This window comes from Tauraco erythrolophus, chromosome 20 (genome assembly GCF_009769465.1).
Source record: "Tauraco erythrolophus isolate bTauEry1 chromosome 20, bTauEry1.pri, whole genome shotgun sequence".
In the NCBI taxonomy this organism is placed as follows: Eukaryota; Metazoa; Chordata; class Aves; order Musophagiformes; family Musophagidae; genus Tauraco; species Tauraco erythrolophus.
In genome coordinates, this window is record NC_141484.1 from 9,792,639 (window position 1) to 9,820,491 (window position 27,853).

Sequence of the window (27,853 nt, forward strand, 5' to 3'; positions counted from 1 at the left end):
CTCTCTTCAACTACAGGCTCAGGCTTTTGTTACTCCATGTGAGATTGCTGCAGGCATTACCAGAAGGGAGGAGTGCTGCTCTAGCCTCTCCTTCTTACCTTGTCTTTATCGTGGCTGGCAGGAAGAATACAGAATCTGACTTGGAGGACACTCACATCCATATTAATGCTCTCTCCAGCTAGGCATTCTTACTGCATATCACATACAGCAAGGAAACAAAGCTAATGCCCTGGTGATTGAAGAGGCCGAGATTGTAACTTGGAAGAAATTAAAAAGCCTACCACCGCACGTGGAAGAGAACTCTTTGCACAGCTGCCTGTCAAACACAAGCAGACTGCTCCCAAAGCACGGATGTCTCAGACTCAGCTTTAACCTCTTGTAGCCACCGGCCACGATGGACATTTTCTTAAGCTGGAGAGCTGCAATTTCTACCTTACAACAGCTTTATCGTGATAGCTGGAGCATTTCCCTGCAGCTCACTTGGCACTGGCAGCCCAGCAGGTGGAGCCTGCTCAGCACCGAGGAAGTGATCCGACAGGAATTCCTTCCAACACACTTTGCTCTGCCATTTAGTTTTTTAACTATGAGAAGGCGTGTTCCTGACTGTGCTTTTCTTTAAGTAGTGATGCATTGATCAGCCCAGCTCGTGGCATAACTTTGGCGTTTTACTACCTAGAATTTTTCCTGCTTGCCTACAGAGGCTGCAGACATCTACGCTGATCCAGAAGGAATACTGTAGATATGTCACTTGATGGTATCTCACGGTAGTGAAGACGCCTGGAAGAAACATGGAACAAGTTACACCATCACCTCAAAGGACTGTTATTGCTCAGAAGAACAAGTCACACAATTCCTTCACAAACAGAAGGGAACACTTGACAAGTATTTTTCTTTCATATTTCAGTTAACCATCTTGAAGGCAGATCCTTTACCAAAAGCATTACATGATGCTTTTGGGATGACTTCACATTCCTGGTGTCTAGTTCAGGTATATTGTTCTTCAGATCCTTCTAAAGGAAGATAAAGACAACTTTCTCCAGTTAAAGGAAGCAGCACAGGATTTCTTTTCCAGAAACATTTATTTATATTTTAAATAGTGTTCTTTCTTTATAAAGCAGCTCTTCAAGTCATGTTCCTTTTACCACAGTGTCTTTGGCATTTTCCTCCTATAACTTTCTTGTAGAGTGGTATAAAATTTAATGTATTTATTTGTTTCTTTTTACAGAAAAATAAGTATTTAAACCACAAATTAATTCCCCGAAGTATTAAATAACATACCAAAAACTTTATCAAATCTATTACATACACCAATGGGACAAAACCTCGTTGTGTATGTGAATAATAATTATATACACATTTTTAGCTTAGTTAAGTTAGTGCTTCAAAGTTCTCAAGGATGCTTTACAAAAAGTCCAAATGCACAATCGCAGCATTACTAGAATTTATCACACTACCTGCAGAATTTAACAATGTATACAATACATTGCATTTAAAAACCTCTGCCCGAATATGCAAACTGGTGTCTCATTTTTATACTTTTGAGTAGTTTGCAAAAAGACAGGATTTTATACAATTACACAGTAAGTCACTTTCCAGATTTCATGGAATTAAGAACTTTATATAATGATAATTATCCCCTGCACGGAAACATATCCACTAGTAAAGACAATGGCATCATGCAGGTCGGAAACTAAAATGCAGTATGAAAATCCACCAGCAGAACGTCACATCCTTTCATGTCATCCATTCCAAAGCAGCAGTACTGTAGTGAGCAAGCTCTAAAATAAGATTTATTTTTCTTATATTTATCTGTGTAGTGTGATAACCTACACAGAGTGTGCTCAGCCACTAAACAAGGAGTCCTGTGTTCAGTGCTTCACGTCAGGGGATCCCATCCAGGTTCCTTTTCCCACTGAGAGCTTAAGAAATTTTACAGCTGTTTCTTGTACAGTTTTTTGGGGGGCTGTGTGGTGGACGGATGATTTTAGCTTTCTTTAAGCTGTTCCTTTTGCTGATGTTGCTGGCTGTGAGGGAGTAGGAGCGTCCATGCATCATCCTGGCATTAAGGCCATTTGCCATGGAGAAAGATTTGAGATGGCTTCTTAAGGCAACAGGGAGAGGGAGCTTGTCAACAAGATGCACAGGGGTACAGGAAACTATGGCACGGCAACAAAGGTCTTGCAGACTCAGTACTTGAAAACAGACACAAAACTCACATTATAACAGCATGCCTGTGTCAGCACGTGGAGTAGCATACCCAGCACTCTGCATGCACTCTGCACTGCCAGGATGAATTCTCATTTCTCCTCCCACACCCTTTTTCACACATACATATTATCCGAAATATCTGCAGCTTCAGATTCCTATTTATGTCTTAATACTTAGATGACTGAGCGTATAAGCTCTAGGAAAGGTACGTCATTCCTTACAAAAGCAGGACCAGGTTATGCCTGCATGAACATATTTTCTGTTTAGAAAGCAAATTGTACAGGATTCCTGGTTCTTCTTTTTTGATGTTTTTGTATTTCTGAAAATTGTTTTATATTAATGAACCATAAACCTTAGCTACAACTGAATTTACACGTTTTCCGTGCACATCGCTTACCCTTGTTTGGCCTCCAGAGCCGGTCCATTCCATGCCTCATTAACACTATTCTTGCTAGCTCAGTAAAGGACTCTGTAATATTGAAATTACAAAGTGGACTGACTTCAAAAAAAGTCATGCCCAGCCTCTCAGCGTAGGCTTGTGCTTGTTCAGTAGACACTTGGCGCTTGAAGGCTAAATGAAGGCGATTTCCAACCAGAATTTTTGGTACACCAGGAGCATGCTGAGCAAAAAGAGAAGCAATAAAAAAATTAATAGTTTGGCTTCCATTTTCCCCTTCCCTCAATTAAAAAACCCAAAAGCTTTCTCAAGATTTGAAGACTAAGTGGCAGGTTAGACCAGATGATCTCTAGAGGTCCTGTCCAGCTTAAATTGTTCTATGATTCTCTGATCTAAAAACATCCCTTCCTTGGAGAACACAGGCTTGAACAGATGATGTGGAAAATCTATAGCAGAAGTGGGACTACAGTTTGAAATCTTTGCCCTCCATATGCTTTCCGTCAACACCTCCAAAGAAATCAGACACTTCAGCTGATATGTTTCCAACTTTCTAGAATTATCAACACAGAAAACTGTAAACTTGGCATCTTGGATAACTCTGTAGTAAGCACTGCCTGCAAATGCCAGTAAAAACAGTGGAAAATATCATCAGCAGTCAGTCTTAGTCATCTGTCACAGAATAGTGACACTCCGGGGTTGTGCCTTACCTCATCTATTTCTTTTATCCATCGATCGATTCCATCAAACGACCAGCGATTTGTAATATCATACACTAGGATTACTCCCTGTATTAAAAAAAAATAAAAATAATAAGTTTAACAGAGGTGTAACACAGAGAATACTATCTGTAAATTCTTCAGTTCTGAAATAATCATGTAAGATGCTGAGCAACTTCTCAGCGGAGCAGAAGCTCAGCACCCTGTGAAACCAAGCCCCATCTCTCTGTGTAGATTACACATCAGCTAAGGGGCAGGAACTCTGACTTAGTTTTGGGGTTTAATATATTGGTAAATATTTCTTTTTAAAGGAAATAAGTTTGGTTGATCATACACACATCACAAGTCATAGCAAATAAATATTTCTGGTCACATTCAGTAGCTTGAAGATTCAATGCTCAGTGCCATTCTGGAACGTAACAGATGTAACTCATCAGAACCAACACATGTCATGAACTACAGCAATACTTTAAAGTCTGAAGACTTTAAAGACTTTTAGGGTGTCTGTCTTTTTTTTTTTCTAAAGTAATTTCCTTACTAGTTATTACATTTCATCACATTATAGACTATGTTTGCACTTTTCACACTACTCTTGACAGTTTTCTGTTGTCAGTTTCTCTTACTTGGCACACAGTTTTAAAAAGTAGTATTAGCACAGCTGGCACGTGATCAAACAGATAACATGCTTAAGTTATCGAGGTAATCAACAAGAAGGCTTAAGAATATATGTCGCTGTATTTTACTCCGATTCAACTTCAGTCTCACAGATATCCCCTCCCCAAAAGAAAATCCTCCCCTTGTTATTTCCCACGTTTCTTGTTATCTTCAGACTATTAGTGAATCCGCATGGTCACAAGCGAGCTATAGGAGCCATCCCGATGGTTTGCCAGCTCCGCTTCCATTCCTCCAACAACCGTTACTCACCACTGAGCAAGCTGTGCTTGGCTTACCTGAGCACCTCTGGAGTAAGAGCGAAATATGGTGCAGAATCTCCCTTGCCCTGAGGTATCCCTAAACGAAATAAATTACATGTGTTTTTAAAAGAAGTAGGTGGCCTCCTGTGCTCAGAGTTCAGCTAGATTAACTCATCGGTACTGACCAGGACCAGCTCTTCTTCCATTAGTCCTGCAGTAGCAGTCACTAACGCACAAGAGCTCTTCTTGCTCTCAGCAGTTTTTGCCCGCTGGCATTCTGCCCTTTCCTCTATATTTCTCAGATTTCTCAAGATAAGAGGACAAGAACTTCAAACTTTACTCTTGAGATTGCCCTTGGAAAACAAAGGCTACTACCCAAGTGTACGTATGCCACTAGACTTTGCATTTAGTTCAGCTTGAAGAAAGATTCTGTTTTCACAGCGAAAGGAAAGTGGGAGGACACAATAGCTATCACCAAGGAAACGAACAGGAAAACAGGCAATTCTCGATTACAGCAGGAACAAGTTCATCACGAGTCTAGTACGATGAAGGCATCCCTACAAAGTCATAGACAGCACAGATTTTTAGAAAAGCATGCACCAAAAAAACTATATCATTGCAAAAATCAAGTGTTTGGAAGCAAAATCAAATTTATAGTGATGAACGTGCTAACAAGCAAAATTCCATAGAGAGTTTTTGAGGTAGATGACAGATCTTCAACTGCAAGGCATATATTTCCATATTTGGTCGACTGCAGAAACATTTCCAATCTGTTCTTTCAAGGAGTCCAAAGAACATCCTTGCCCTTCACAAAAAGAATTAAAACACCTCCTTCCTGGCTGCTCCTCAGATAAGCTTTATGTGGTATTTTTGCTAAGCTATATAAAGTGGAAGACAAAAGAAGAAAAAGAAAGGAGGTGAACAAATCAAGATACCATACAAAGTACCATTATCCATCATCACGTTTAACATTTGAAATATTATTTTGAAAATCATAAAGGCATAAAGAACCAATGAAGAATAAATTAAAAATAACTTAGCTTTAACACCAAGACATCCAACTCCAGTAATTTAAAATGTTTCAAAGAAAATAAGCACCAAAATTAATTAATTTTAAAGATGGAAATGGCTCAGGATTGTCTCCTTCTAGAAGGAAAATATAATCCTAATAGCAATTCATTTTCCCCTCCAATTCTCTATTCTATCTGAACACTGCTTGTTCCTAGAACCTGTGTGTCTGATTTATCTAGGTTATGGTTCCTCAAAAAAAAAAAAAAAAAAAAAAAAAAAATCACACTCCATCTCCTTCCTGTCCTGCACTGACCTTACTTCTCACTGTTTCATGCCATGAGTTTCAGGAAGGAGGAGAACAACGTATTTAAAAGGCAGTAATGTTCCATTTTTCAAGCTGTGTCACTTGCTAAGTGTTTCTAAACGAACCAGAAGATGCCATCTTCAAATGACCTTAACACAGAAGCACCCTGACAGACCAAATATTTGACACTATAGGAAAAAAAATGGTTGTAAAATAATTTTATTTGCTCTTGACATGTTTTTATAAATATCAAATCACACCAAGATGCATATAAATTAAATCATATGAGCAATAACACCAAAATCACTTTTTTTTTATACTATGGTTATTTAGTCGACCATTACTACCAATAAGCCGAGCAAAGGGATGTTGCTGCACAATCACTGTATGCTTTCTAAGGTACTCTCATGGTTCTCTTTACCAGTGTATTTTATAATCTTTGAAGGCACTTTGCATCTTTCTGGAAGGCACCTGCACTCTTTCGCCCTTTCTTCTGCATTAATTAAGCATCTCATGTAGGGAAACTGTAGGGTCCCTCATTTTACATGAAATAGGTGCAAAATGGATGTAAAGAGAAAACGTGACTTACTCAAAGCGGTAGCTGCCTGGCTCACTCTTCCTCAGTTGACTAAATATTTCTGAAGCATGAGGGAGAGCTCGTGCCCTGAAGAGCTGCATTTCTAAGTCTTTGAAACATAAATGATGAGGAAAGGTGAAGCACGCACTTACCAGAGCTGCAACTTGATGCGTCGGCCGTCTAGAAGAATCGTTGTGGTCTTATAATCTATGCCTGTGGGGAAGACAGCCGTGCAAATCTTAGAGAGCTTGCAGGTGTGCAATATTCACACAGGCAGTTACAGATTTCAGAGCAGCTGACCGTAAAAACACGAAGGTATTTGTCACTAGTGCTCTAGGAAGCGCACACGGATCAGAACAACTTGTTCACATAAGGTTACAAAGACCTTTCCTATTACCTAAGCTTGGTCCTTTCAGAGCAGATGTCTCGGGCTCCCTTCAGGTTGATGAATGATCTGGCTTATTCATTATCATGACAATATATATGCTTAAACAGTTTTATCTCTTTTCAACAAAAAAAGGTAGAAGTAGCTTTTTGCCTTTTCTCTCATACATACCTTGCAGAATAAATGCTGTTCTTTTCCTCTGTTCCCTAGCTTTACTGCCTCTATTATTTCTTCTTTCCTTATCATCTCTGACTCACAGACAGCTGTTATATCAGAAACACGTGTCACCCTCTTATATAAAAGCAGCAGATGGTGCAAGAAGTGGCATGCCCTTTGCCTTCCAGCCTTTCCCTTTCCCAGTCCCATTGGTAAGAGCCTTCTCTGCCCACAAGACCTATGCAGTCAGTGTCCAGCAGAAAATAGGCAGGTTCCATTTATTCCTTCCCATAGCATGCCCAGGCCTTGTTCAGCAGCAATCTCTCTTTTAGATGAGCTGAAGAATACTGCAGTGTTCAAGGGAAGTACATACTTACACATGTACACACATGTATAACTCACATCTTTATTGTACATTTTGTAGTCTTTGCAAACAACCTTCAGTGCTATATAATATTACCTTTTTTTCTGCTAACCTGGCATGCCCCAGGAAGCAATTAAACTATATAAAAATCAGCTCAAGACTAGTATTACTGTTTGCTTGGGCAAAACAGGTGTGTTAGTTTCAACTAGATCAGGTAAAACTAATGAGAAGCAGTTGTGTAGCTGCAGTTGACCCTTAAAAATATCCACCACCACGCTAGGCTCAATGGCTTTGAACACTGTGCTTCAGTACTGCATCCACAAATTGCATAATTCTAAACCTTAAAAGAAAGAGAGGCTTTTATTTGATTAAACGTTATTTAAAAAGTGCACATTCAGTATTCACATTGTGCAGCCAAGCAATGCAGTTTCAGTGGTAAATGCGTTTTCCTCATGTTTTCCTTGCTGTGTCATAATGTTCACTTCTTGAATTGCACGTTCATTCACAGAGTTCTCCAAATGAAGTTTAAAAAGCTTAGAAACTGGCTCTGAAAAATGAACCGAAATGTAGTGAGACTTGTACCTTGAAAAAGAGACACATGCTTTACGTTCAGAGCGTAAGCAAAACAAGGGAGTGAGGAAAACACACTGACGTGGAAAACCAAACACGTTCAGAAGAGTGCCCTAATTACTACTCAAGATTTCAGCACATCTTTGTCAGAGGAACAGGGATGACAATGCTGCAGATGATCCTGTAAATGTAAGATTTATTATTACAGGTGGCATCGACATCCAGAACAAAAGAGTTATCTATACATCAATGTTTGTATTGATAAACATAACAAATGCATACCAATAAGATATATACATATATTGCTTTATTTAAGGGGTAAAGAGAAATTTGAAAATTTAATAAGAGAGTGTATCAATTACTTTTATCACTCCCTCAAAGACAAAGTATAGCATAGCATGGCAGACAAACATCAAATGAAAATTTGTCTCAGCTGCAAGCACAACTCTGGGGAGACACCCAGCGTGCAGGAGATTGGCTCTATTTGCCTGGAAACATGTTTTGTCACCAAGTTCACAACACGGACTTCCTGTTGCTCGTCCAGGAGAGCTCCGTGCTGCTACCAGTTGGCATGAACAGGTCCTTAAAGCAGTCACTGACAGTCAGGTACCTCCATTTTTTGTAAACAAAAAATAGGTTTACAACCCTCTGGCATAAGTAAGCAGCCCCAGAAAAGGAAGCCTTACCCATCTCCTTTTCCACAAGGAAAGGAGTTTGTAAGACGAGATTTGGAATAAAGAACAGGTGTTAAATTACCAAACACCAAACAGAAGCTATTGGGAGTAACAGTTGTCAGCTGAGTCAGCTCCTCCTGGAGCCACGGGCAAAGAAAAGAGATGCTGCTTTTGTGCTGCTTATAAGATTTCCACCACTAAACCTCTCAGTGGCACTTGTCACATAGAAGATGCTGTCCAAGGCAAACAAAATCTGAGCCTGTTTTATGAAAACAGCCAGGAACTGGAATTCACTAAGTTATAATCACAAGACACTACTCTTTGAAATGAGGTATTGATGCGCTACTCCAGAAAATGTTCTCCTAGTTACAGAGCAGGATAATTTCTTGCCCAGAGATCTGCCTTTAATTTGGGCTCTTATCTGTACATTTTGAAAGACACACACACACACACACACAAAATCTCCAACATACTACCACCAGTTTTGGGAGACTTATTTTCATTTATTGGCCAAGTATTCCAGTTCTCCAGCAGTATTAGGAAATAGTAAGATCTACAAACCACAAGCTAAAAGAAATAATAATAATAATCAAACCTACAGAGAAAGTCTTGGGACACTGAACGGACTAGGACATTGAAATTGTTTGTGCACTGAAAGAATGAGTTTAATCATTTCAGAAATTCTTGAAAACATAAAACGTGCAGAACAGACCCAGCATAACACCACACAACTCATTCCAGCATCCTGTGATACCGCTGGTACTTCCCGCAGGGGGAAATACCTCGGCTAGTCTATCTGAAGTTAATGAAGAGGCACAGCCCATGCCTGGCAAACACTGACACATCCCACACAGCAAATGGACACCCATCATTCTGATAAAAGACACACCAAGCACAGAAAATTAGAGGATACACAGAGGAGCTGTGCAGAGCTAGAGGATACACAGCTGAATAAACTTGGCACTGTGCTTTGCACCACAGATCATAAACTACTGCAAGTCGCTCATGTTTATCCACACACTTAATGCAAAATATTGTATCTTTCTTTAGATGACATGCACAAGACAAGTCTGAAAAATATCCCATTATCAGCTGCTGTTTATGAAAGCATCTTACGCGTTTCTCAAAAGACTATTGAAAAAGAAATGGATTCAGAAGCTTTCTTATTCTTCAGCTGTTACACAGATAGAAGCAGTTAGAACATCTCTGCAATTAGTATTTGCCATTGATTAAGAGTCAAAACAAAAAGCCTTTTGCCATGAATCATCAGAAACAGCATGAAACCAGAACAATGAGACCAACAGATGTGGATTGTGCTGTTGTAGAAATAAAATGTCCTTCCAGAACATTATTCACTCATTTAGTAAGACAGAATAGCTTTGTTTGGATATGCAACTAAAATGTATCTCTGTACAAGAAAGGGAAGAAAAAGGATGCTAAATCAAAAAACCTCAACTTTGAAGGGAACCGAAAAATCTCCCAGTGCTTAATACTTTCACATGGCTGTTTTTTTAAATAAAAATTATTTACTTAAAGCCACAAATTGAAATTAAAGAACCTGAAACAAGCCGCTACCTTTGCTGAAGGGTTTGGATTTCTTAAATCTAATCGATTTGTCATAGATTTTTTTTTTTCCCCTTCAACCACAAAATTAAGAGATAGAAAAAAAGAAATATTATTGAACCCAGGAATGTAGTAAGATTCCCAAAGAAGCATTCAGCTGTTTGGTATGGGCTGCAGTAAATAGGAAGCCATCCTCTCTGCATGGATGCTTTGCAGCCATCACCACACAATCACTTACGCTTCACTGACTACCTACATTCATGTCAACACTGATTATTTTAAGGCTTCCTGTGAATTTGTTTCTCCTGAAGCTTATAGTAGTGTATCAAAGTTTCTATTTTTTGTGGTGGGTCTCTTCAGGGCAGAATCCTTCAGTCATTTCAAGTTGCTCATTTTGTGTTCCAACAAAGGCAACATTTTTTCCACCAAAAATCTTTACTCTTAGGTTTAGTAATTGAGATTCAATGATTTACAGTGTAACTAACAGCCAGTTGTTTAAGCTTTGCAGCAGTGAAAAACCACACTGACTCACTTCAAAGAAATTGGAATGCAGTGGACTACAGACCAACCATGGCCATATCTTGACATTAGTCACACCTTGACAGAGTAAAATCCAGATTTGTCTCTCAAAATTTTTCATAGGCATTGGATGTCAGGCTAATATTTTAATGGTTCGGAGCTTCTGCATTTGCTTTGGGTCTGTGTTTCAACTTAGGTAAGTTATAGGAAAGTGGAGAAGGAAAACCAGGGGAAAAGCCCCAAGAACTTGAAGACTAGATTCCTCAGAGCGGTGCTTTACCAGTTCGGTGTGGAAAGATCGTCTTCAGTGGCACATTTGTTTTAGAAGTGCTCCTGAAAACAAGCCTTTTCATACCTGAGGAAGTACAGCACACATGACTCTTCATCTTTGAACCTGGTGCACTGTTACAGTTTAGCTCATAAATACTACAAGAACTAGTTTCATTCTTTTTACTTACTGCTCTTGATGTGTCCTTTCTTTAAAGTTTAAGGCATGCTGTTCCTTGTAGATAACTGATGTCAAATTAGCAGCTTTCGAATTTAATTAAAACAGTCTAACTACTTCAAAATAATAATAAATAATAATTAATAATAAAATAAAATTCTAACTCCCTGCCTCCATGGCCTGAGTACCTTCCAGAGATTTCCACGTTAAACACCTTCTCCAGCAATCATTGACTCCATCAGTTTGTCCAAATTAACCATTCAATAATAGTCATCTCAGACACGTACTAATGTCTCCTTCCCCCTGTCTGTTTCTATGCCAATAATTAAGCACCTACAAATCAAAAAACACGTATCCAGCGGGAACCTTCAGGTTCAAAGACTGTTGACTGCACGTCGAAAACACAGTTTTAGGTTTCAGAGAGTGCTTAAAACTATTTTCTTATATGCATGATGAGAATTCAATGGTCCCATCATTTCCCACTTGCAGCTTTTTCAGCTGCCTAGCTTTTCAGATACACATTAAATGAAGGTCTAACGTTTCTCTTCAGAACATACTTGTAACCGTTTGTTTCAAGTATATTTGACAAGTGACACAACTTCCAACTCCATTCCTGTATTCTTCCAAGCAAATGGACCCACAGCATGCCTTTGATTCAAAATTCAACTAAGCTTTAAACACAAAGCCACATTTTCAAGATCATGCTGCAAAGAGAGAAACTGCAATAAAACTGGTCTGTATCTCTCGATATGCAAGCACAAAGGTCAGGTTGTGCGACAGTCGTATTTGCCTTCTGCTTGCCATTTCAGAATAATCATCATTTCCAAATTCCAGCCTTTTCCATCACACTTAATTACTGCAATAAAAGCCATCTGTTTGAAAAGCACAGATTGCCTATTCAGATTTCAATAGAGACACTAAAATTTTAGATCTAGACTGTATTCTTCACCTCATTAATCAAGCCATAAACCACAATTACAGTGTCTCACAGACAATTCACTCATTTCAATGATGTGAAAATTTTCCCATTTTTAAAAATAAGCTATTTGTATCAGAAAGCTCAGCTTTGTATTTAGCTCAGTTTACGGTCACAGAGACATGCCAATATCACAATCTATCCTTCAGGACGCCAGTTTTCCTTTAAATGCCTAACGGAATTCAGTTAACAAGAAATCTGCCCTTAAAAAAAGGGAAGTGCTATTTAACAACTGCACAGAAGCTTTTCGTAGTCATAAATTTCTAGGGCACTTCTAGTTGGCTCTACTCCAGGTTTCTGTCCTTCGAACCAAAGCAAACGGTATGGGAAGTTTGACACAACTTTATGGCACACCTCCAATATTAATCCAAAACCAAAATTAACAACTGAAACTCCAAAACTTATATAAACCCCAAAAATGAATTAGTCAGACTGCTAATTTACAGGAGCAGTAACTGAATAAGTTTCTGTTCATCCTCTTAGCATCAACATTAGTAAGTACACAAGTTGGTACTTTGCATATTAAATTCACACCCTCCCCAAAAAGAACATGCAAATAACTTGTTGAGTACTTTTGTTTTTTTCAGTCATGTCTCAGCTTGCAGTATTTCTGCTAAGATGGCTGAATAAAAACTAAACATTCAAGGCAGACAACTATTTGGAAAGGAGAGAAAACTATTTGACATCAGCTAATACACTTTTAACCAAAATTAGTGAACGATCCATTTGCATCCTCATTAAGAGGAAAGGAAACAAAGATCCTGAGATCATATTTCATTCTCCTCTGTCTTAACTTTTACTTGTCAACAACGAAACTGCCTCTTTACAACCTAAGGCCTTAGAAATTTATTACACAAGAAAAAAGAGAACGGTTTCCACTCCCCAGGTCAGGAAGAAGCAGCAACTATGCACTTCAGTTCATCTTTTCCTTTCTTCCACTCCAAAAGAAGAGGATATCGGAGGCATACAGTAAGCTTGTCACTCAAATGTTTACTACAAGTTGCAGCTAACATCCTCAGATGAAAGCTGCTATTTATAAACACGTTATTGTTTATAAGTAGTAGCACTGCAGGAAAAGGGAATATTGTTATTAGCAGTACTGAGGAATAAAGTTCTTCCTTTATTTCAGCATATTTTATTAGTACATTTGAAATAAATTGCGAAGAGATTCATATATTAATCTGAGCAATCCTGTAAGGCATTTTTTCCTCACCTCTTTTTTCCACAGCTGCGAAAGAATCAAGCGAAACAAGGAGCCTGGGGTGATCAGTGGTCACAGCACAACACTGGTGCCTTGCAGATCTATATTCTCCTGCTTGTAAATCCGACTGCTGGTGCACAACGCTGCAACTCACACCTCTGACTAGAAAATTCACCTTCAAAGACAAGATCCTTGAAACTACTGAACAGGCTGGGAATGGTTGCTAGTAGTTAAAGAAAGAAAACCAGACCTGACAGGACACTGGGTTACCTGGCAAGAGAGATCTGAAGCAGGAATGAAGACGAACAAAGGCAGGGACAAGAGAGTGGGGAAGAGAGGTGCACCAGGGGAGCTGAGCACAGCCCAGCGCAAGGAGCCTGGGGGAACGGCGAAGAGGCACAGGGCACGGAACCAGAAACGACTGAGTAAAAGGGCAGAGGCTTTGAAAAGGACACAGCTTGGGAAGGCAAAGGGATGAGGAAAAAATAGATTCAGAGTAAAACTTAAGAGGAGGAGGGGGGAGGCAGGGATGCCTTCCCTTGAAGCCAAAGATCCCGTGGCAGGGCAGGGATGAAATCTGGACGGACACACTGCCAGTGCAGGGCCTCTGGTACTAAACACTGAAGCTTTCAAACTGAGGCCATCGCTGCAGCCTGCTTCCACTCAGTTCAAACATTATAAATTAGAATAATATTGAGTGCTTGAAGAGGGAAAAAACAGAAGTAGGAGCAGATTACTTGAAGACATCCAGATGATGCGACATTGATTGACAGCTATCGATAACGGTTTTAAATACACGAGCTTCTAAAACACTGACTCTTATGCTCACCTATGAACAAGAAACAACAAAACCCTATCATTTGTCACATACACAGGCTGTATAATTTATTCCAGTACAAAGAGAACAGAAAATACAGGAATCTTTGCTGTAAAGTAATAGATAACAGCTAATATTTTTTGTTCAATTTCACTTCATCACTCTTTTGCTATAAAACATGTTTTTTTCCAAGGTAAAGTAGCCAAACCAAGAGCACAAACAGATTTCGGGCTCTTTGTCTCCAAACTACCTGTCATCCATCTCACGCTATCATAACCAGAATTCAGAGATTTCATAACGTCATGACCCAAAAAATGCCCAGAACATGGTCTGAGGAACAAAGGTCGTCATAACTTCTATTAGGAAGCTGGACAGGTCTCCCAGATAGCTCTGGAGATGGACTGAGATAGGATTGTTATTGACTGGTAGGAATTATTAGCCAAAGTTTTTTTTTTATAGGTATTTAAAGCCAATAACATCAGATTATGAGTTAAGAGTGGACATGGATCACTCAGCTCCCTACACTGGGAAAGGAACATACACTTTTGGCAGAACACAAACATTAGTACGCTTAACTTTATGATTTCCCCTCTTGTCTCTCCAAATTCTTTCCAACAGAACTCTACACAAAAAATTTAACATCAATAAATTCTGAGTTTATAGTCATGTTATTATAAAAAGCAACAGTATTTTTAAACAGACTTTTCCTACTTAATATTTGCATTTTATGAAAAGAATTGCCCTCAACTTTTAGTCCATTTAATATCAAAGTAAAGATTACCATAACCTAGCACCAGTGAATTTGATTTAGAAATTAACCTCTATTATAAGCACAGAGGAGAAAAAAAAATATTCTTCTACGATACCATCTTCTCACTGCTGCTGTTCATCAATTCCTGTAAGAGCTGAATTGCAAGAAGAGTTCCTTTGCACACATCAGGCATGTTGTTAGCAAGTATTCACATTATTTTCAAAGAGCATGAGCTCTGAAGGGCAGCCTCATCCTTCACAATCCCACCTCTACACTCCGTGCAATCGTAAAAAGTTTGAAACATGACTCTTGGTTTCATCTTCTCTGAGATACACATGTACCCCAAGCAACAGCTATGATGTGGTGCTCGGCATATCCGTGGAAAGTACAGTGAAGGGACGCTTGGCCAGGCTAAAACAACTGACCCCAAAAAAAGACGAATGATTGTCCAGCATTTTCAGTGCTTGTGGATATCTTCGTGGTATAATAATTCTTTCATGAGAAAGTTTAATGGTGGGGGTCAAATCATCCTGCTGCATGAGGAAAAGACCAGAAGGCAGGGCACGTATCTTTTACAAATTCTACAAACCAAGAAAGAAGTGAGAGACAGCCACGCAGAACTTGCCCTTACTTCTATCTTAAACACTAGGTTTGAAATATGGCCAGAGCCTGGAAGGGAGCATAACTTCAAACCTACCATAAAAATATTAAAACCAGATGCAGTATTTCACATTTTACAATATTTTCCAAAAGAGAACAATGACCTTTTATGTCTTAACACTTCATTAGCAGTATACCAGCTCAAAAATACCTGGCATGAGAAGAATCACAAGAACATCCAGCCACCGTTATTCTGAGCTAGGCCTAAGAGCTCACTGAGAAGCACTGCAAACCTCTCCAAAACTTCCCTAGGCTTTAAATCAAGTCTCAAATAAATGATTCTTAAGAATTAACCCACCACTTGTAGTTAAGCATATCAATATATCATAACAATTAGAAAAATCAGAGTTGTTTCATAAGCATATTCCTGTATATTATGAAATTTTAAGTAATACTTACGATAAATGACAAGATATAACCAAGGTTTACAAAAAACAATCCAAAAAGCCTACTCCAGGATGCCATCAATACTCCCAGAAGTCACAGCAGTATTTGTCACCAAGTGTAGTAAAAGAAAAAACTCAGGGTTTGGGGTTTTTTTTTTTGCACCCCACGAAGCACTGCTTGTTGAAAGAGGAAAAAAGATTACTTGAAAAATAATTCTTTGAGCTGATTGTCATTACGATAAACTGAAGACCAAAGTGGGAATTCACAACAAGTAGGTATAAGTGCAGTAATTTTGCTTTGAAGATGCCAGAGAGCAAAATTTGTATCATTATTGAAAAATTACTGTGGCTTAAAAGCTATCAGCCAGAAAACATAGAGCCATCATTCCCAAAGCACAGATACTGGAAGAGGAAGAGCTTTCAAACTAACCTCCAAATCAAGCAACAGAAGACCAGTTGCACTTCTTAAATCTGAAATTCCAAGTGAAACACATGCTGTATTAAAACGGGCTTTATAGATAATGTTACAATTAACTCAAGGAATTCCTAAGTCATGAGATATCTTCAGGACATATACTCCCATTAGGAAAAAAAGAAGGAAATTAAGTCTGGCTTGGATTATGCGTCCACTTCTCCCTGCTTCTCTTCCCCAACTATTCCAGAAAAGGAGCTGGCCAAAATCATAACAGTACTCCTTTACCAGGACAAAAAATTAACACAAAATGCTAGCACACAATATTTCTTAGGATTTAAAGGAGAAAGACAGACTATACATTACTGATACAAAGCTCTTGTTCCATTTATCATTTAGCTGGTTTCAGTTTTCCAAGAAATTAAAATAAACTTATTTCAGGTGAATATGATCAAAGGAAATTTCAGGTTGGAGCAATGGCAGAAGGTCATCTAGATGAACCTCCTGCTCAAAACAGGATCAGATATGAGGTCTGGAGTCTGCATAACCTCTCTGGGCAACCTGTTCCACCGCTCGGCTGTCTTTATGGTAAAAAAGTTTTTCCTCTTACCCACTCTGAACCTCTCCTGTTTCAACTTACACCAGTTGTCTCTTACCCTCCCACCATGTACAGAGCCTCACTCTCTCCTCTTGATGACCTCCTCATGGGTACTGGGGGGCTGTTTGTAGGTCACCCCCCTTAAAGGTCTCTCCTCTCCAGGGAGGTAACTCACTAGTCCGCAGCCAGACTTCATGTAAGTTGGTAGAACTGCAGACTTTTCTTCACTTAAAAACTATGCAATTACTTTTCATGTTGTCTTCTGCATTGAACCAGCCTGCCTTGCAGATGTTGAAGACAAACCCAGTGCAGATTGATAAGTGTATCGGCTTATAAAACTGTAGTTCTCAAACAGCACTGGATTAAACTCCTGTTGGAGACAAAAACTCGAGTTTATATGGAAAAATTATTACACCATATGTATTATTGGAATCTAGAATCTTCTTGCTCCAAGACTAATATCATTCTACAAGGAACTGTTTCTCTCTGGACTGAAACAGAAAATAAATGTAAAAGCTTAGAGGTTATGAACTTGTTTAAAATTCCATTTAGCACGCTTGTATCTCCTAAAGTAAGTGCTCAAGTTAAACCACAATCTACTAATTCAGAAGCGGCTGGAAAAGTCAAGGCTGTGCTTTACACAGACTTCACTCAGCATATTTACCAAAGCAAACATACAGAAAGATTAGAGGAACAGAGTCCTGACTGACTGAGATCATGCACTGTGTACAGGGATTGCTAAAACAATTGGAAAAGAAATATATGTATCTCCAGATATCCATGTTAAAGATTTTACACCACAAGACTCTCCGTATACTGACTCAATCACTCCACTGACCGCATCAGCTGAACGAGCCTCTTTCCCTCAGTCTAGTCTTACAAGAGTATTAAAAAGGCTGCCAGACCTGCTGGGTCTCCTCTGGGTTTTCCAGCTGGCAGTTTCCTATTTCATGCACTTATATATCCCATTTCCAGGCACTGCATAAAGTCAGCTTGCAAACAAAGTATAAGGGTACAGGAGATACATGAACACCTCGTTGTCCCTAAAATTTTGAAGGGATGAGTTATTTTGATTTGTAACCTATGGACTAAAATACCCCTACCTACCTTTTTCTTTCTTTTAATTAAACTGTGTTTTAAAAAATAGTTTCTGTTTAATCCAAGCATCTATAACGGCTCATTCTCTATAAAACCAGGAAAATTAAACATAAAATCCTCAAACACACGTATGGCTGCTCCTTCAATATATTCTTTCAGAGTACATAAGCATTCTTTGCTATTTCAGCTTTGCTGATATGGGATTACACGGAAATGTATGTTGGTAAGGCCAAGGCAGGGCTCCCTGTGGGAAGTCTTAGGCCCGAGGAAAAATGAGAGCAACAGCAGGAACACAACAGTGAGTTACCGACTGCCAACGTACCGAATACAAATACAGGAGGAAAATAGAGAGAAAAAAACTGAATCATAAGCGTGGGACACAGCACACAGTAAACAAATTATGGTCATTAAAGCATAGAATCATAGAATGGTTTGGGTTGGAAGGGACCCCAAGGATCACCCAGTTCCAACCCCCTGCCATGGGCAGGGACACCCTCCACTACACCAGGTTGCCCAAAGCCTCATCCAACCTGGCCTTGAACACTTCCAGGGATGGGGCAGCCACAACTTCTCTGGGCAACCTGTTCCAGTGCCTCACCATCCTCAATGTAAAAAATTTCTTCCTTATATCCAATTGAAATCTTCCCTCTTTCAGTTTTAAGCCATTGCCCCTTGTCCTATCACCATATACCCTTGTCCAAAGCCCCTCTCCAGCTTTCTTGTAACCCTTTCAAGTACTGGAAGGCTGCTGGAAGGTCTGCCTGGAGCCTTCTCTTCTCCAGGCTGAACAGATACAAGTGATTAGACTGCATCTGAAAGTGTGAAAGACCAGGTGCAATTACTGTAGGGCCAGTCTGTCACTCTTGGGCTGCAGATCACTTTTAAACCTTGCCACATGTTCAGTCTCCTCTACATTTACATCTGCACACATATGGGACTTCAGCTAGCCACGTATTAAGAAGAGCTGGAACTTTTTAATAAATAGGTTATCTTCTTCTGATTCAAGAATGAAAGTATTTTTACAAAACATTTCTCCAGAGTTTTGGGTACTGAAGTACACGTAAAGAATACGCACATTTTAACAAACACAATTAAAACAGTTGGAAGTTTATGTTTTATGAACATGAATCCGAGACCCAAAAACAATTTACTGGTGAAAAGTTTGATTTTGCATCAACCCATGTCTTATTTTAAAGCTGCATTTTTTGAAGGGCTCATACCAGTCCAGACGTGTGTCGACACTAATTGGTACTGAATGTTTCAAAGGAGGTCACTGAATCCCACTTACTCTAGCATAAGAGAAAAGAAACGCATAACAAAATGGTTCCTTTATATAAATTAGAAAAAGCCATAGAAGGTTGCAACCGTAATTTTTACCTAAAAGAGAACACACAGATTACTCATTTTCATAAATTAAGTAGCTGCAAAGAATTCTAAATCTCCAAATATTGGATCAGGAGGATTGGAAGGCACATGAGGGAAGCAGACCTCAGAAAGCAGCCAGGTTTGCATGTTCTTCCTAAACAGGATCCCTCTTACCATTTTTAACAGACTGCTAGGCTCAACAAGCTCAAGATGACTCTTCCTATGTTTGTAACCTAGAAGAAACTTACTTTTTGAAATTCATGGAAATCTCCATTCCAGAAATTCTCATCATAGTTACTCCACCTCTGCATATTAAACTACCAGCTTCTACTTTGAAATCCAACATTGTAATATAATTTTAAGCCATTGCTTAATCATCTCCATCTTCTGACACCACTTGTTGACTCCCCACAGTGCTTTCACATCAGCACCCTTCAATGGCAAATCCCACACAACAACAACAACAAAAATAGCAAAGCTGTTATATTGGCTTTCAGCTTAGCACAAGACTGCATCGCAAGAACAATAAATAGCTTTCCCTGTTTCTGACAATAAACATGATTCTAAAATACTTAATCTTTGCTCTTTATATGCCTACAAAACAGTAAAAAATTACTGACTTGACAGAAAAGTTTTTATGTGCATGTAAGGGTGTTTTCACTGCTGGGCCCTACCTGTCCCTCCCTCACTTGGAGAAGAGTTACTCTTCTGTCCTAGAGAGGATTCTCACCTTGCCTTGAGCACAGTTCAGAGATTTGCTTAACCAGTCATCACATTCTATGAACCAGAATATGTTCCACTTCCTTAGGGATTTATATCCTTTAGGTTCAAAAAAATTATGTGTCCTGTAAAGAATCCTAAGTCTCAGCTGAACACAGCACATACATTCCTTTTACCAACATGCAGCTAGAGTAACAGTCCAATTAACATACCAAACAAGAACACAATTATACCAAAAGCAGGTATGCAGTACATTAAAGCCTTAAGGCAGCTGTTCTTCAACCCACTTTGTCACTTGGCACAGCTCGTTATTGATGATACTTTCTCTTTTCTGCTGATCCTACCCAGCTGAAAAAAGATGCTGTCTGAGATGCCACAAACTACTGTGAAGATGTGAGCAAGGTTAGTTTCTGGACCTTTAAACCCCCTCCAGTCCTGGGCAGAAATGACATCCTAACTTCCTAGTAATTAGCTTTCTCACTTTCCATGGATTTGAGTGACAATTTAGATACACAAACAGCTGTTGTGAATACCAATATTTTTGTGGAGTTTGCCCTGAGTAGGGGCAATACTGACAGATGATTTTATGTCAATACTGACAGATGATTTTATGTTACCTTTCTGAAAGGCTGGACATTAAATATACAGTAGATGTTGATAAATCAGTGTTTGATCTGTAACAGCTTCATTTACCTAATGAACTTGCAGCTCTAATGGGAGTATTTGACAACTTGGCTTGCCCAGTTCATACTCCCACATTACAACACATCAAGACATTAAAGAAAGGAACAATTATTTGAACAGATGTGTTCCTGTATAGCAACAGATTTAGATGTGGAGAAAAAAAAAAGCATAACAAGCTCAAACCAAACTAGTTTGGTGTATTACATTTAAGAAGATCCTTAAATAAAACCAACATGACAAATATTAGCTCATGTCATGTATTTTGTGTAACTACTGCATTAGTTTCATATTTTCAGTCTCATATTAAACAAAATTCAGAAGAGCTGAATAAAATGGGATACAAATTAAACTTGTAAAGTTAGCCAATTTCTATTCATAATCCTATTTTCCATTCTTGTTTAGCTCCCAGAAAAAAAAAATTACAGCAATATGTAAATGTAATTAGAGCAACATATTGGATAAAGCTTAATCCTGGCACAGGCAAATACAACTTTGGTTAGGCCAAAGCAGCATAAAAGGACTCAATTACCTTGAAGTCTGACCACGTTTCAAAATAACCTGCACTTCATCTTTCACGTTGCACACCTGTCTGGGAGCCTCACAGTAATTTTGTTTTCACAGTCACTTTCCCACTCCCTCATATCTACAAAAAAATAAGGGGGGAAAAAAAGACACCAGTAGCCCAAGGGAAACTGAGACAAGCAGCACACAGTGCTTGTGTTGCAAGATAAAGTCTAGTCTATTTATAGGCAAGCATAATTAACCTCAAAAGGTGTTTATTTACTCACAGACACAGGTGCTCAGCAACTTTAAATAACTCTTCTGCTGGAGAAATCCTAATTGAATGGACTGAAGATTGTCCCTAAAAGCTAGTGCTATATCCAAAGAAATACAGAAATTTAATGACGTTGCCACTAATTTCTATTGCAGTCTTTAGATCGTTGTGCGTTTAGGAAAATGTAGTGGCTTCAAAATAAGTCAGTGATAAGCAACCCTTCCTATTCATTATTATACTGGTAGGAAAACAAAACAATTTTATTTCCCCTTCCTTTCAGCCAAGCAACACTTCCAAAAATACAATTTTATGAACAGAACAGAGAAACTTAACATAAAACCTTCGTGGTAAGACTTCTACCTTCATCAGTGTTTGGTCTTATTAGGGGCAAGAAGAGGAAACCACAATCAGCTCACAAATCTAAGTCTTTTAATTTCTCATGTTAACAATATTTCCCTTTTGTTTCCTTATTTTAGTTAGGACCCATTCCCTCCTCTTTACACCAAAGAACGGCTTTGATCTGCGTATTAAGTTACCAGGAAGTCACCACGAGCCATGGGTTTCTCTGCTGGGATGCAAGCAGCTGACAACTACCCCAGTGTAAACGCTCCAGTGTAGAAGGCAATCTGGCTGTCCCCATCAAGGTCTGTTTGAGGCTGGGCCATCCAAGCTCCAGGCCCAACCACGCAGCCATCAAGACAACCACTTGTTAACACCCACAACTAACACACACCGGGATCTTCTCAAGCATTCAGACAGGACGACCGATACCCTAGTGAAGTGCTCAATATAAGGACAGACAGAATTTACGGGAAGACAAACAAATGAGTCATGAATCTAAGAGGATATGAAAAGGTCGCTAGGTGAGAAAGGATGACACAATTTGTCAGTTTAAGCCTGGTGTTCCTGCAAGAAAAGGAGGAGGAGTACACAGGTTTGAACAACCATTCCGGAATTTCAGTCCCTGTGTCAAGGAAACACACTGCAAGCATATTTTAGTATGAGAGCAAAACCTGAATCCAGCTGAGTAAAAATCTATTAGTGCAAAACATCAAAATATTTGTCTACGTAGTGACAGCACATCTAAGGTATTATGTCATAGTCTAGAAGCAATTATTTCCTCTGAATTTGGTCTGATGAGAAATTAACGATGCTTAAAAGCAAAGTTTCTGCAGTTCTCTTCAAGACCATTTTCGTGCAGTTTTTATTACCAGGTTACAGACCAAGTGTGTCCGATCTGGAACAGTCTGTTCCATGCAGTTGGACTAGATGATTGTTGTAGGTCCCTTCCAACTGAAACAGTACTTCCTATTCTATCTATTGCAATCTCAGCTTTGAGCAAGATGTGGGAGAACTATAAAGGCAGGTTACCAGACAACTGACTTTATTGCCTACCTGACCATCTGTAGGATAATTCACAGAGATAATTCAGAAAGTGGTTATGCTCAACAACGCACCTTCCCTGGCAGTCCTTACTTTCTGTTAATAAAGCTACTTCCCACCCCAGAGCCCTTTGGCCATTAAGAAAAACTCAGAGACCAAGAGATTGTACTCCTTCTGGAGAGCTGAACTATGCCAAATGCTTTCAAACCATGGCTCGTGGACTAGTAGCAGCTCGCAGTGACTTGACTGATCACATGATGTTGGCTTTCCTTCCCATCTCCAGATTTCACACCATTTTTGTGTACCGACAAAAAACAGTAAGACATATGACTGCCATATTTTCCTGGGAACGAGAAAGAAGATAGATTTATTTTTAAATACTTAAGAAAGTGCCTGTGAAAAATTAATTTGTGGTTTATACAATGAAACTTTGAGCCCACAGAGATGAGAAGAGACAGTTACATAGCTGCACATAAAGCCTTCAGGAATCTGATGACTGAAAAACCAAATCCAAAAACCAAGCAAAAAACCCCAAACCAAAACACACTGCTCAAGTCAACCCCAGGTTTTATCTACATTCTTCTTGTCTTCTTAACTGCCTTTGATGCTGCTGAAGACAACAACCAACCAAATGCCCCTTGATCCTTCTTTGCTGATGAGTCCATCTTCACTCAGCCTTTCTTCCATCTCTCTTAATATCCCAAGGGGTTCATTTAGATTCCCCTCCTTCCCAAAGGAGGGGTCACATTCTGTCCAACATCTTGTCCTTCCCCATATTTCCTTTATAAAAATCTGTCTCTCTACTTCTTAGAGCATTGCAGTGCATCTTAATGACACCTCCTGTTTAGCACAAGAAAGAACTCTGTACCAAAGCTAAATTCTAACTTTTCGTCCTCAACTCTAATGCACTGCTGTCCTTTCTGAAACCCAGCCCTGTAACTTCAGGGTCATCTTTCCATTTTATCCACAGAACTGGCAAGATCTGAATGGCTGGTCTTATTCAAGGCCTTATCTGTCCTTCACCTTGATCATCCTTTGGAGCTCACTCTTTCCAAACTTCTCAACATTCATATTCCCACCTTTGATTTACTAACTTTCAGCAGCAGGAGTAACCTCTTTCCTGTTGCAATAAACATCAAATTCTGTCTTGCTTGCACACACAAATTTAAACAACTGCCCAAATTCCCATGCTTCATCACATTAACTTGTTTGTTCTCGTTTTCAAGCCCTTTCAGTACTTTTCCTCTCTCTCCTCAATTGCTCTTGTCTTTTACCACACCATCTCTCTCCTCTTCCATCGTAGTCTCAAAACTATTCCCTTTCATCAAGGTTCACAATGAAGTTTTGTCTTTTCAAAGCTCATACCTGTGACACATTTTGACTTGATCTACCGTATCACTAGACTTTCTCTTTCCAATGCAGAGACCTAGCTGGCATTATGAAAGTAATAGATCCTAGCAGTGAACTAAGGATTGAAAATGGTGCAAAAAACAGTGTTACCAAGCTTTTTAATGAAATTAAATTAGAAAATGAGTCATAATACCAACAGGATGCTTAGCTCTATCCCTCTCCCTGCATCTCTATTTTCATAGTCCCTGAGCCTGCACAGATTCCTCACAGCTGCATCCTACGCAGCCACGCTCAAATGATGTAGGAAAGGCTGAGGGGATACAGGCAAAGGAGGGATGTGGGATAGAGACCACCAAAGAAACTGGTCAGCTTACATGCAGTGTTCAAAAGTATTTCAAGTTTGATGCATTCAAGAACATTATAAATTGAAGAGAAAATATTTTTTATGTTAAAATCCTTCCTTAAGTGAGACTAGACAGTATACTACGATTGTGTAAACACTGAGGCTCAGTGTATACAAAAATTCTTAATTATGACATTAATTGCATAAAATGAAAAATCGTATTACATTCCTTCCACATTTTACTACCATGCCATCTGTTATGTCTGCCTTCCTCTTGGAACTCATAACCCTCATGTGAGACATGCTCATCTTCTCAGGGCTAAGAACTTCTTTCCATCCCTGTGGAACGGTGTGACCTTTGCATAGCAGAGTTTGTGAGGTCCTGAATCACCATATTTCCCATACCTTGTAGAGTTCAAATCGATAAATATCCTGGTGAAGAGACTGCAATCCATGAAACAGCACATAAAACTTACAACCCTGTATTGTACACATTTTGAAGTTATTAGTCCTGATGAAGAACTTCCAAGCTGCATGCTAAGTAATTGAAAATTAATTAAAAAAGAATGGTTGTATTTCTGGGCCGTCAAGAAATCTATTCACAGTGTGTCAGCCACACAATTGAAATATTTTTTAAGAGCAAAAGCACAAGCATAACGAGGTTTACACGCAGAAGTCTGAAGTGAGACTGACTGAGCTCAGGAGCTGGTCAAACATTCCCTCTCAGTTACGTCAAGATACATTGGAGACTCAAGGGCTCCTTCAGCATAAGAATTTAAAAATTCAGAATTTAAAAACTAGATTGCGTGTACAGAACACAGCCAGATGAGGCACACTCTCCCCAAGCCTTCTGTCCCTTTTCCTCTACCACCCGAGAAGCATGAACAGTAAACACACTGCAACACCCCAAGGAGTAACTCAGCAAAGGTACTAAGCAAACGTCTTAAAACGTACATCGATGCCTTCAAGGTGCAGTCTGACTCATAAGCAGTGGCACTGAGAACGTTTCTCCCTCCCTCCAGTTCTTTGCCAGGAATCAGTACTAGGAACTCAACATAATAATAGATCCTAAGTCAATGTAAAGCCTTCCAGTGAATTAACTAGTCACAGACTGGCAGTAAATTAAAGCAATGGGTAATTTGACAAGATAATTTGCTTTTTAACATGCCACATGACAGATTTGCATGAGGGGAAGAAAAGAAGTGAAACTGAAGTACGTTCTAGGCAAACAAGACTGGGGGAGTGAAAAGAAGAGAATGAGAGGGAAGGAAAACAGAAATCCCCTTTTCCTCGAGCCATTAGCTTAGTAGTAAATCACTCTGCAATGTTCATAACTCCCTACTCTGCAGACAGGACATATCTGGCATGGACGAGGCTCTTCGGTCTTGCCCTTTAAAAAGCTTAACTGAAAGAACATAACACAAACATGAACCTTGATCTTAAAGGGCTACTCTTCTGATATTAAGAACACGACAGTATAAGAGAGGGAGGAAAAAAAAAATCTCCTTTTCTGCTCTTTCAGTGAAAGCAGTTTCACAGCAAATACCTCTGCTGTTTAACAAAAACCTTTTAGTAGAAAAACATTTTTGTTAGTATTTCCCTTTACTCACTGATGACAACAGAAAAATAACTGCTTAAGAAAATAAATCCTATAACTGCTTAGGAAAATAAATCCTATCATGTTGATCAATACATTCTGTGTATTAAGACACTCCTCTTAAACTTGAGCTCCAAAAATAGTTTTGGAGATCACCTGCATGGGATTTTAAACCCCGACAACGATTCCACCTCCTTTCTAAAAACTACATACAGCAAAACATCATCCAGCATGTTTTACCCTTTTTCTTCTTTGGGACGACCTGGGAGCGCCCTAAACCAGCAGGACCCTGCAGAAGCGGTCGGTTTATCCATCGGTCCGGCTGCTCTCGTTTCCGAGCCCGGGAAGCTGGCAGCACTTGCGCGGCCTTGGCCTCCCGCGGCCTCACCGGTCCGGATCCCGAGAGCCCGCTGGCGCGTACGGAGGCGGGAGAAGCGGAGCAGCGGGCAGACACCTCGCCACGGCGGGACAGACGCCCCGGGGCCGGGGGTGCGCTTACCCATGTGGTACCCGTAGGGCGACTCGGCGGCGCCGTCCTGCAGGCTGGCCAGGATCTCCCCCTTGCCCACGTCGCTGTCCCCCACCAGCAGGAATTTCAGCAGGAAATCGTAGGCTTTCGCCGGGCTTCCCGCGTGGCTCATCCTCCCCGCAGCCTCCGCGACGGATCAGCTCCCGCGGCCCATGCCGAGGCGCGGCGGGGCCGGGTCACGGCGGCGGGCAGCGGCGCGGGCGGGCAGCGGCATGCCCGGCGCTCGCGCGGCCCCGTCACGGCGGCGGAAGCGGCGCCCGCCGCGCCATCCCTCACCGCGGCCAGAGGACGGAGGCTCTCGGGGCGCGCCGCGTACGGCAGCGGGAGACGGCGGCAGCGCGCGTCACGTCGTGACAGAACGAAGGCGACCGTCTCCCCGCGGGGCGCTCGGCGCCGCCCGGGACCGCGAAGGCGCAGCGAGGCGGGCAGCGGTGCTCGGCGGCGCGGCCGCAGGGGCTCCGTGCCGCCCCGACCGCCGGCTGTCACCAGCACGCCGCCGCCTCACGCCGCCGCTCAGCCCGCGCGTCGCCGCGGAGCGCTGACAGGAAACCGAGCCCCGCCCCCGAGCCCCACTATTGGGCGGCTCGTTTCCGCCCCGCCTTCCTCAGCATTCATTGGTGCGCAGAAACGGTAGCCCCGCCCCTATCCTCTAAGGCGCGCTGCAGCACCCCTGCGGCCTTCGCTTATTGGTGCGGCAAAGAGCACTAGCCCCGCCCACCTCGGCTTTCATTGGAGGAAGGCAACCCTGGCCCGCCCCCTCCCTCGTGCTCCCAGTGGGACACAGCGCCGCAGTTGCCAGGCGGCTCCAAGGCGGCCATTGGTTCTCTCGCGCCTCCCTGCCGGAGGTGAGCTGCTGGCCGGGAGCGGCGCACCGAGCCCCCGGTTCGAGCCCCGGCCCTGCCAACACGGAGCCGCACGGACCCGCGGCAGCCGCAGCTCCTGCCCCGGGTCTGCAGTAACTACAGCCTGTGCGGGCAGGCGGATATTCCCAGAACTCAGGGAGGGTGGTGGAGAAACGGTGGGCAGAAACCTGTCCGAAGCAATAGCAGTTTCTGGACAAGGAACGCTTCCCGGACCTGGTACCAGCCCCAAACCGGGAACCACACCACCGTCCTGCAGAAGGGAAGTCTCAGACATAGCTACGGGTCTTGGAGGTCACGCACTGCACACCTCAGTCTTGCTTTTAGGATATTCATAGCTGCAGAAGATAACGTTATGTTCTTCGTCGTATCCACAGCAGTGTCAGGTGCTCTGCCCTCTCGCTATCCAACAGCACTGTGTATCTGTACGGAATGGGGATGGGACTCGGCTGAGATGTCAGAAAGCCTGACATTTCCTACTGGTCCCATAAGCATGTAAACCCTAACGCCGACCCTTATCAAGACTGCAAAACACACTAAAATGC

The 27,853-nt window shown here is 40.9% G+C and overlaps 2 protein-coding genes across 3 annotated transcripts in view; one reads left to right on the forward strand and one right to left on the reverse strand.

Moving 5' to 3' along the window:
* Positions 1-27,853, forward strand: part of LOC147527366 (uncharacterized) — a 162,685-nt gene that overhangs the window by 92,194 nt on the left and 42,638 nt on the right. The window lies entirely within an intron of this gene.
* Positions 1,869-26,560, reverse strand: RAB40B (RAB40B, member RAS oncogene family). 2 transcript variants are annotated; one of them, XM_086624113.1, is made up of 6 exons: positions 26,419-26,560; positions 6,280-6,340; positions 4,272-4,332; positions 3,313-3,390; positions 2,606-2,771; positions 1,869-2,192 (listed from the first exon to the last, which is right to left on the reverse strand). In XM_086624113.1, exons 1-6 carry the CDS (start codon positions 26,558-26,560, stop codon positions 1,921-1,923), a joined length of 780 nt encoding a protein of 259 aa, XP_086480239.1. In that variant the 3' UTR covers positions 1,869-1,920. The 2 variants fall into 2 exon arrangements, with proteins under 2 accessions (XP_086480239.1, XP_009989736.2); XM_009991434.2 differs by having other exon boundaries at positions 2,606-2,828.